The sequence below is a fragment of the Buceros rhinoceros genome, unplaced genomic scaffold, assembly GCF_000710305.1.
Source record: "Buceros rhinoceros silvestris isolate BGI_N320 unplaced genomic scaffold, ASM71030v1 scaffold29456, whole genome shotgun sequence".
NCBI lineage: Eukaryota > Metazoa > Chordata > Aves > Bucerotiformes > Bucerotidae > Buceros > Buceros rhinoceros.
In genome coordinates, this window is record NW_010418757.1 from 1,987 (window position 1) to 13,024 (window position 11,038).

The 11,038-nt window shown below is 41.5% G+C and overlaps 1 protein-coding gene across 1 annotated transcript in view; it reads left to right on the forward strand.

Moving 5' to 3' along the window:
- The first annotated feature begins 258 nt into the window (after positions 1-258).
- HSF2 (heat shock transcription factor 2) overlaps positions 259-11,038 on the forward strand; it is a 10,987-nt gene continuing 207 nt past the window's right edge. The window contains exons 1-12 of the mRNA XM_010138655.1: positions 259-362; positions 574-701; positions 919-1,043; positions 3,293-3,368; positions 4,229-4,290; positions 4,407-4,491; positions 5,343-5,512; positions 7,256-7,525; positions 8,042-8,147; positions 9,723-9,776; positions 10,390-10,474; positions 10,845-11,031. Of these exons, the coding sequence (XP_010136957.1) occupies positions 332-362; positions 574-701; positions 919-1,043; positions 3,293-3,368; positions 4,229-4,290; positions 4,407-4,491; positions 5,343-5,512; positions 7,256-7,525; positions 8,042-8,147; positions 9,723-9,776; positions 10,390-10,474; positions 10,845-11,031 (1,379 nt within the window). The 5' untranslated portion in view covers positions 259-331. The remainder of the gene's footprint in view (positions 363-573; positions 702-918; positions 1,044-3,292; positions 3,369-4,228; positions 4,291-4,406; positions 4,492-5,342; positions 5,513-7,255; positions 7,526-8,041; positions 8,148-9,722; positions 9,777-10,389; positions 10,475-10,844; positions 11,032-11,038) is intronic.

Below are 11,038 nucleotides of genomic sequence, written 5' to 3' on the forward strand. Positions count from 1 at the left end.
TCATTCCTTGAGGAAGCAATAAGTAATGATAGAGATATTCCCCTTCAGGTATGGATAGTGATATAAATTGATAATACTCCGTTGCTTTGCAGCTGCAGCATTTGTACACGTTTTGTTGTGGGGAGTTGTAGCCAAGCAGATCGGTTACATGCTGCACGGACAAAGGAAACATTCCTATCTGGTGATGAAGTCTAAAAGCCCAGCGTGCGTTTGGCAGTGGTCTTTAAGGCTTAATGTGTCTCTCTCATTTTAGAATGGCCAGAGTGTCTTGGTGTTGGATGAGCAGACATTCGCCAAGGAGATTCTTCCCAAGTACTTCAAGCACAACAACATGGCGAGCTTTGTCAGACAGTTAAACATGTGTAAGTTCCTGGGTTTTTGCTTTCTAGTGTTGTTCTAGGTCTGTGCACGTTTAGGTAATAGAGAATTTCCTCTGAGCAATGGCCCCGTGTTCTGCGCAACTAGGTTAGCGTGTCATCCTCAAAACTGGTATCGGGAGAGCTGGAACAGCAAAGTTTGAATTTTTGAGTGTGGATTTTGAGAGGGTGTTTTTGTTCTTTTTCTTTTTTTAAGATGGCTTCCGAAAAGTCGTCCAAGTTGATTCTGGCTTTGTCAAACTGGAGCGAGATGGTCCAGTAGAGTTTCAGCACCCGTATTTTAAGCAGGGCCGGGAGGACTTGCTGGAACACATTAAAAGGAAGGTTAGTGAAAACTCAGTGTGTGGAAAACCTGTGCTAGTAAGTGTAAATGAATAGCAGAGTTCCTGTCAGGTTTAATTTTTGTTTGATGCTTGGTTTGTGATTAATTTAAGTGCATAGTTTATCAACACTAGAAACAGATATACTTTATCACCTAAAGAAAATAATAGTTAACACGGAGTGAAGGAAAGTATTGTTTCTGGATTCTGTTCTTTTAAAGGTTTCTTCTTCAAGACCCGAAGAAAACAAGATAAGTCAGGAAGATCTCTCCAAAATAATAAGTAGTGCTCAGAAGGTGCAAACTAAACAAGAGACTATTGAATCTCGATTGTCTGTTCTGAAGAGGTAAGTTCTTCCATCCCTAAAATTGAGTGATTCTGATAACAGGTATGGGACAAAGACCTGATTTTAGGTGTTTTTTGATTTCTTATTGCCTAACTTTAAATACTGCTTTAGGAAAACAAATTTCAATAAAAGAATTGCATTAAAAGTAGCGTATTCTGATATGGCTTAAGTAGGCAATGCTGGTGTTTGAAGAACTGTCTAGGAGCTAGCGGGCAATTAAATAACACCTTTAATGATAGGTCCATAACGCTGCTGAGGCCAAGTGTTCAACTTGACTCAGCATAAAGTATGCTTTCAGGTAGTTCGAAGTAGTTACTGTCTTCAGTTTGGGGCAGAGTTTGGTTTGTGCAAATGGCTTACCATACTTTCTTACTACAATTAATGTCGTTCCTCATTGCTTTTTATTTCCCTGTTGCTGTCTTTATTCCCCCACTGCTGAAGAGTTGCAGAAGAGTTAATGCCTGTGAAAATCTGTTCAGAAATCTAATTTGGAAATTTGTTCCCTCAGTGACAGAGGTGTAAGATCTAAAAGCCAAATGTAAATAGAGTGGTTTTGGAATTGCATTATTACCTATTTAGTGATCATGAATTATTCTCAAGAATGAGAGATGTGTGTCACAAATCACATAATCCTTTAGAGTCTGCAAATAAAAACGATTTATGATGATAAGCTTATGCACTGTAAGACACAGCACCTCAGCAGTAACTGTATCTTAGGACTCCTTCACTTGTGTTAACTTGGGAATGTAAATGATTATGTACCTCTGTGGCAGAGGTCACCAATCCGTTAGAGTTATAAGTAGTAAATGCTGTCACTTCTGGTCTTCAGTTCTAATTACTTGAGTGGTAGGATATTCAGAGGCAAACTTATTTTGTCTAGAAACAGCCTTAATTAGAATCTGGCCAATCTGGAGTAAAAGGGTTCTTATATACCCTTTTCAAATCATGGACAAATGTGGATTGGAAGGAACCCCAGAAAAGGTCCAGAGCAGGGCTGACTTGGGCGGAAATGGCACCCAGTTGCTAATGATCTGACAGTCTGTAGAGGTGAGGAGATAGAATAGTTGGTCTTTGACATCCATATTGTTGTCCCCTGAGTTCAAAGTGAGGTGGAAGCTGGTGATGCTAAACCAGAAGACCTAGTCTTAGAAAATATGTTAATAAAGCTGGTGAAAAGCGGTGTAGGTTCAGGATCCCTGACCTCAGTTGTTAAATTTGTGATGGAACGGTACTCTGAAGTTGTATGTTGGACATAGGAGCAGTTTGAGGAGTAATAAGCTTTGTCGCACTGCATATAAACAGCTATCTCTGAAAACTGAGCGTAAGGTTTCCTTAAAACCCAAACACCAGTGGAGAAATTTCCCTCTTCTTTTGACATACATCAGTATTGAGAACTAAACTGCGGAAGAGAGGAGTGTGGTATATCTTCTGTCCTTAAGCACTGAAGCTTTCAGTATTCTTAGTGTGGTTTATGATGTTGGAAACAACCAGATTTGTGGATACGATTGTAGGGGCCACTTCACAGCAGTTTTTATGTCTCTGTAACCAGACTGCTGTGAGTACCGTAGTGTTTGTAAGACAGCAGTGTTTCATGAAAACTGACTCCTCTGCTCTGCTGTTAATTTTTAGTACCTCGTGTGCCCCTTTACTGGAGCCAATAGAGGCAACTGTTAGGAGGAGCTACAGCTGCACGTGTGACTTGAGAGCTTGTTCTGTCAGGGTGGATGTACTGGTGCCGACAGGTGCCTTACATCTAGCAAGAGGAGTGTGAGGGGGGACAAGTAGGCTTGACAGAGATGAAGACCTCTGTTTTTCAGTGGTGAGAGGAAACTGCATTCGTACGCTGTTTGGTCCTTTGCTGCTGCCAGAAATAATAATAATAATAAAAAAAAAGTATTTATTTGATCCCTTAGGATTTAATTGCTAGGAGGAAGAGGAGATGGTATCTTTGTTATAGGAAAGGAAATGCAGTAGTTCATTTTTAAATGCTGAATGTGTGTGTAATAAGTGTTGCCATATTTGGGACTTTTTTTTTAAGGGGGCTGTCAATTCTCTGCAGGCCGTTCATTGTGTTTGAGTCTCCATGTCATAATTGTTTGTCAAGGGTACTGAATTTGTGACTTCCCCCCAGTCTAAAAGTACATTTCAGAGAGCTTTAATGAAGCCAACTAACTTTTAACAAAAACAATGAATGTGATTATTTTGAAACTCGGTTTTAGTTTGACTTTTAACTCATCCTTTTCTAACAGGGAGAATGAATCCCTGTGGAGGGAAGTGGCAGAACTGAGAGCAAAACACCTGCAGCAACAGCAAGTTATTCGGAAGGTAAAGCGTCGTTCCAGTGTTGTATGTGAACAAACGTGTGCAAGTCCTGTGTTGGAAATTCACTGCTGTACCCACTACTGAGCCACTGACAGTATATTTCTGAAGTTACCAGAAGAACAGATTAGTGAGTGGAACCCACTGATAATAGGTTAGGTTAGCTTAGTTTAACAGACTGATGATCTACAGAAACTGATGTGGTTTTGTTTGTTTATTTGTTTTTTCTTCTTGACATATCAGAGATAACAACATTGAAAGCAGCTTGTAGCAGAGACTCTTATTGTGGGGTTTGGGTTGTTTTTTTTTTTCAGTTTATTCAAGCCAGATATGAACATTTAATCCTTAAATTTAAAACATTAAGAAAGAAAGTCTTAGAGAGAAAGGCAGGGAAAGGCAGCTGATTAATACTGCTCATTGTACATCTCGTTTTTTCTGAATCTGTCAAGTATGTCTCTAGAACTAGTATTTACAGGTACAGGTTAGGTATTGAGACAACATCTCTGTGTGCCTTCTGTCATTGGTTATTAGAATTCCTCTAGTAGTTTGAGTTACTGGATGTTTCTCTGGATGTACTGTATGATGTAGCGTGAAGTTTGCTCTTACCACCTGCTCCGTGAAAAGCGATTCTCCGACAACTGAATAACTCTGTCCTTTTTAGATATTACCAGCAGTGAACTTCTGTTTTACCACCATTTTTAACTTTTCTAAACACTTACTATATAAGAGTTACTACACGAAATAAGTGTTCTGCTGTTCACATACAGATTTTTATTATTGAAGTCTTCTGTTACAAGGTATCTTGGTACTCTGACAGAAACAATTACAGAGTAGAGGAACTAACCATAGTGTTCTTTTCCTTACAGATTGTACAATTTATTGTTACCTTGGTGCGGAATAACCAACTGGTGAGCCTAAAACGGAAGAGGTAAGTTTGATCTTGTGAACTAGCTGTCCAGCCAATATACTGACATGTTCTGTTGACTAAAACCAAAGAACTAGTTTTGAGATGGCTCTCTTCCTTTTTGACGCTTTCTGATTTAGGCCTCTACTTCTGAACACTAATGGACCTCCAAAGTCGAATGTATTTCAGAAAATTGTGAAAGAACCAGCTGATAGTAATCACCATGTAAGTTTTCTTTTATGTATACTCCTTGTTCTGTTGAAGGAAGGAGCAGAGGGGGGCAGGCAAATTGAATAGCTTACCACATGGGGAATGAAACATAGCCCCGTACTGAGAGCTGGTGGATTTTAGAAGGGATAATGCCATGTTGTGTTTCCTTCAGGAGACAAGTGCGTCGATAATCACCATTCGCTTTTCAATATAAGGCAGTTACCTGTGCACAAACCCCAGCCCAATGTGACGCTACTGCAAGCAGTTTGCTTTTCATAGTAGCGCTGTTAGAAGTAGCATGTGCACATTGCGGTGTTACCTCTGGGAGTGAGGTGCCCCTAGACCCAAACAGGGACAAGAATCCAGCGTGTTGCTCTGCAAGGCAGCATCCAGCCCAGAAAAGCCTGTCACATTCCTGTGCCGTTTGAATGTGTCACACCGCTGGAAGTTACTTTCTGCTGACCATCTAATGGTTGGTGGGGAGATCATTAGAACGAGTGCTGTGGCATGGTAGTAGAATTAATACTTTTATAACAAAGTCCTATTTAAACAGCAGTCACTGGTTTAATATTCTTAAGTTCTTGTGTAGTCGTGTTGTCACAGCTTCCTTGTTGCTTTTGCTGACAGCGCTGGTGTATTTTTATTTCTATGCCTGTAGTATTTGCCAAAGATTTTTTTCTGTAGCTGCCATTTCCCATGTTAATTTTATTTGTATATTTTATTCTATTAAATGTAGATCTGTAAGAAGAGCTTATAATCTCTGACACCTTTGTAGAACTGAAGCATTGTAAGATACAATGATAACTGTCAGAATACTGAAGCTTGTTGTCCTTCTGTCCCCTGACTCTCTGTAAAATAATTCTCAGGTACCTCTCAACAGAAATGAGGGCTTAAAACAGAGGGAACAGATTTCAGATGACATCATTATTTATGATGTCACTGAGGATGTAGGTGATGAAGAAAATACCATGGATGATGAAGAAAGTCTTCCCATTAAACAAGAAGCAAATGAAGATACCACTTCAGATTCTTCCAAGTAAGAAGCCTCTAGCAGTATTTACAGATCATTAGCTTTCAGTGTTGTGTAGCAGTAATTTAGATGTCTTAGATAATTTCTTTTTAATTAAGTGGTCAGAATTATTCAGTACTCCTGCACATATAGAAGCTTAATCTGTGTATTCGTACTAGGTTCTGATTTATTGACCTCTGGATTTGTTCCAAACAGTTAATTGGCTGTTGGAGTTTTAATATGTTGAGGATGAAAACTAGAGAGAAGCTAGAGAGAAGGTATTACTGTGCTCCTGTCAAACACGCTGCTTGCCCAAAGACAAAGTCATGTCATCTTGCTCTTGGTTGTGAATACTGTGGCCAAGTCTCTTACCAAAATTGCTTACACTCCCTCAGACATTAGTTAACTACAGATTCGGATGTCTTTCACACGGAACAAGTACCACACAGCCAACTTACGTTGTAGGGATGATGACCCAAAATGCACAGTCACTCACCCAGTAACATGAGGGCTCTCAACCGTGAGTGCTGTCCAGATCCAAGGAAAGAATCCCTGATTGCAGACCTGCTGCTCTGAGGAGGAACTGTCTCACATCAGCTCTCTGACAGGGCCCCATTTATGCCCTCGTTGAGTCTGATCTGTGGTCATACACAGTCAGCAGCCCAGAAACTTCCCGTTGGCTTGAGGGCCTTGTCTGTCAACTGAAGGGCCTTGCCTTTGCTATCCCTCGGCCCAGGTATGCCCTCACCACAGCCAGAGCAGCTCGAGCCCAAACCACGGCTCCAAGTTTTAAGTTCCCTTTCAGTGGTTGAGAAGTTCCGACCTTTATTGGGGTGGGTGCCACAAATACAGATAGGAGTGACTTCCCTCGTTTTTACAGATTTTTTTGTGGAGAATAATTTGCATGTGCTGTTGGCCAGGTATTGGTCTGGTCCTGAACTTCATTAAGCCAGTTAATTTCAGGGGGTTTTTTCAGTCCCAAGTGTTTTGTGACTATGTTCCTTCCTGTCTGTACTGTAAAGCAGTTCATCTTTCAGCTGTGAGCAGTTGAAATTGCATTGTATTGACAGAGCCTGTGTTCTTCCTCAAGGAATAATCCGGGTATCTCTAGCTTATGCTTCAGCTAGTCCCATTGCTCTTGTCCAGCTGATGTCTGGAATGATGTCTATTCTTTGATAGAAAAGCTTTGTGAAGATAAGGCTGTGATAGAGAGCCAGCACAGCTACTGAAGGGTTAAGAAAACCAGAATATGGATGAAATCAAATTATTTGAGACTTTATTGGGCTTTAGCTTGCTTTGCTGGTCACGTAACAAGGTTCATTAACCTCAACAGCATCAACTGAGATAACTGAGATGTTTTGGGTGCTCCAGGATTGATTCTCTACAACAAGAAATACACAAAATGTGTATTGTCTCTCTGGTTTGATGGCCTCATATGCTTCGGTCCGCTCCGTTCCGCTTCATACATACTTTATATGGGATCTTCTAGTTCTAACGCAGAAAATGTCAGTGTTGCTGTATCTTGTTAGTAGTTGTTACTGTGGTCTAGCACCACAGCATCTGCTAGCTGAGCTGCTTTAACTGTATTGAGCATCACCATGCCAGTGGAAAACAGATACTCAGATATCTCGCTGTGTTTTGTATTCAAAAGCAGTAGGAAAGTTTATTTCTTTATAGTAGCTTGGCTAAAATGAGAATTAACTAAATCTGTGGAATAGTACTGATTTAAATGAGCGTATGAAATGCTTTAATTCCTTCATCTCATTACAGCTGTAGTCATTCTCCTGATATTGTAATTGTGGAAGATGATAACGAAGATGACTACGCCCCTGTAATTCAAGGGGATAAAAGCACAGAGTCAGCTGCTGTCCCTGCTCATGATCCCCTCAGCCCTGTCAGTGACAGCACAAGCCCACTCATGTCGAGTGCAGTACAGCTGAATAACCAGTCAACTTTAACTGCAGAGGATCCCGTCTCCATGATGGATTCAATACTCAATGAGAACGGAGTCATTTCCCAGAATATAAATCTCCTGGGAAAGTGAGTAGCCTGGTCTTTTGGTTTTGCAAAGTATTAGAACCGACTGTTTGACTGAAGTAAAAAGAGCTGAATGATAGTTTCTATTGAGAACTTTAAATTGATAGCTCTTTATTCTAGCCAGTTTCTAAAGATCCTTCTATTTTAAGCAGATGTGATCTCTTGAGTTTCATCATGAAGCAAGTGTCATCTGACAGCGTAATGCTGTGGATATCGTCATTTAAACTGGCTCTTGCAGGCAGGCAGGACTCATTAGGGCTGCCTGGATGCCCGAATCACACCTCTGCTCATGCCGTGTCATAGTGGTATGTCACTGTGAGGACACCTGGCTGCTTTACTTGGGCTCTCCTCTGGAGATGCTAAAAGTTTTCATTTTTTTCCAGAGGTTGCTTCTAACAAAAGGTGTAGTTCATTCTAGTTCTGTTGAAGATTTTTAGATGAGTTTGTGTGAAGTTTGATTGTGGTTTCTTTTTCCTTTAGTTAAGGGCTATGGCAATAAAATACTGTTTTGTCTTCTAGAGTTGAACTCCTGGATTATCTTGACAGTATTGACTGCAGTTTGGAGGACTTCCAAGCGATGTTATCAGGACGACAGTTCAGCATAGATCCAGATCTCCTGGTCGATGTAATTTTCACTGTTTCTTTTAAGTATTTTGGTAATACACTTCAGAAAATACTTCTGTGGGTTGTTGCTGTTTAAAATAGATTTAAAGCACAACTGTTTTTTTTTTTTCCCATTTAAAAAAGGCAAGTTATAATAGGAAATGTGAATCTGTGTTTCTGGAGCACTGGTATAATTCTCAGTGTTGCATCACTGCTCAAGGGAATGCTTCAGCTCAGGTTTTGACCAAGGAATGGTTTTATTAATTAAATAATACTTATATTTGTTGCTCCGTAAACTCAGGCCGCACTTAGATTAATACTCTTGCTTTGCAATAGTTCAGCACATCATCTGTGGTCTTCTCAATGATCTGGAGTTAAAAAGGCTCTTGGCATTTATTTTACAAGTTTCTCTGCCATTTCAGCTTATTTCTTAGGAGTGTGTATGTGGTCTCAGTTTCTTTTCAGATTCGTCAAGTAGAATGGTCTAGACAGGTCTGGAAGGGGCCTGTGTGTGTCATCTAGTCCAGCCCCCACGCTCAAAGCGGAGACAGCTTGAAAGTCAGATCATGTCAAGGTCCTGAGCAGGACCTTGTTGACTCAAATTCTGAAATCTCCGAAGATGGGAGATTGCGCACCTTCTCAGGTGCCTGTTCCAGTGCTTCTTTGTGAAGAATCTCCTTATGTCAGTCACAGTTTCCCCTGCTGCAGCTTGTAGCTCTTGCCTCTTGTCCTTCATCCACCTCTGTGGAGTTTGTCTTCTCCACAACACCTCTTCAGAAGCAGAGGAAGAGTGCAGTTATCCTCCCTTGCCTGCCCCTTCCAGAAAAGATTAGCCAGGTTCCCTCAGCTTCTATGTCGTAAGCCCCCAAACATGGGGGGCCTTCCGGACACCTCTAGTTTGAAAACTCTTGTGCTGGGACACCTAAAACTGGATGTTCTTTCACAAGTGACCTCAGATGCTGTGCAGAAACAACTGCTTCCAGTGACCTCCTGGCTGTGTGGTGCCTGTAGCAGAGGCCCTGCCTGCTGGCTCACAATGCAGTGTTGTCTACCATGCCTCCCAGGTCCCTTTCCGAGGAGCTGCTCTCTGTCCTTTTGTTCCCTAACCTGGGCCGGTGTGTGAGGTTATTGTCTCCTAAATGTGGTTTTGGCTGTTGAACCTGAGGGAATTGGAATATCCCACCTTGCTGAGATCCATCTTAACTGTAGCTCTTCTCTCCCACGTATCGATGACACCTTCCAGTTAGTGTCACTTGCAGACTTGGTCAGAGTGTGTTCTTCCTTGGACACAGAGTTCTCCACACAGCAGTGTAAGAAGGAATCAGTATTCTAAGACTTCAGCAGTTGGCGTTAGTCTAAGTTAGATGTGATACAGCTGTTCCTTTGTGACCAAGGTTCGTGGAATTCCGAACCGTTGCACTCTAAAGCCAGGAGATTTTTTTGCAAGGGTGTAACTGCCTGTAAATAAACTCTAATCCTGATAGAGGGTGAAAACATCAAGTACAGGGATGACTCTCGCACATGCAGATGTGATGTTCTTGTATTCTTAACAGCAACATCGAGATACCTAAAACTTGATGTGTTTTGTCTTATTCAGCTTTTTACAAGCTCCGTGCAGATGAATCCCACAGATCATATCACTAATATCAAAGTAAGTCTTAAATCCATTGCTCAATGTACACAGTAGTGGGAGATGCAAACTTTATTAATCCTTTACTCTTTACTGGTATAACGGCACTTTTTTCATGCTCTGGCTCTGAAGACTTCCATGAGAACAGGAGGCCTGCAGCTGAATTCATCCTGATTGTCAGGTTTTAAACAGAAAAGGGAAAAGCACGCTAATTAATGATGTCCTTAAAACTCCCGATACCTTGAGGCCAATACCTGTGCATTGTACCAGTCTCTTGACTTTTGAATCCTCTCAGATGTTAGTTCTTGCAAACGTGATACACACTTTGTCAGAATGGTTTCATCTGCATTGTCTGGTGGGGAAAAGACACACGCGAGTAAGCGGCAGAGCAGACATCTATCCAGCTCCTCGAGTTTGTCCTGTTCATTATTACGAGCACTGGGTTTGGTTCTTGCTTGAGTCAGCCTGTGTTTCCATCTCGCATTTTCTCAGCCAAGGTCTGTTAGTGTGGTGAACTGATACCACTGCATCACTTCTCAAAAATTAAACTGTTTATAGTAGTTGGTTAGCTGTCTTCTAGTGGCACTGGAATAGGCTCTAAACATGTGTTTAAGATTTTTGTTCTTGTTTCCAGATGGAGACAAAAGGGATCGAAACTACCAAGAATAACGCTGGACCAGAAGCATCACAAGAAACACAAGTTTCTAAGCCTAAATCAGGTCAGTTTGGTGATTCGCTGGGACAGTTCAACAAGCATTGTACTGAGAGCTGTCTCAGTTACTTGCTCGGTGTCTGGTTTTGCGTCGTGCCAGTAAGCAACTAGCCAACACAGAATACTTCCTGTGTTTGATTTGGGGGGTTTTGGCACTGCACCAGGTGCAGAGAAACTGATGGTTTTGCAGGAGAATCTGAACAAATAATGTTATGCATGAAAGTAACAATTCCTTAATCACACCTTTAAAACAAACATCTCTGGTGGTTTTTATTAATTATTCTTGAAATAAATTCTGTGGGCTGGACTTTGTTTTCTGCTCTGCAGATAGAAAGGCATGTGAACTGATAACGTGTTGGGAATTTCTTTTCCCGTAGATAAGCAGCTAATCCAGTACACTGCGTTTCCACTCCTTGCGTTCTTCGATGGGAACCCTGGCTCTGACTGTGAGAGCGGGAGCTCCACGGCTGGAACTCCGTCCTCTGCTGACAGACCCCTGGGAGTGGACGAGCTCCTGGAGAGCAGCCTGGATCCCCAGCCCACCCAGAGCAAACTGGTACGGCTGGGGGCG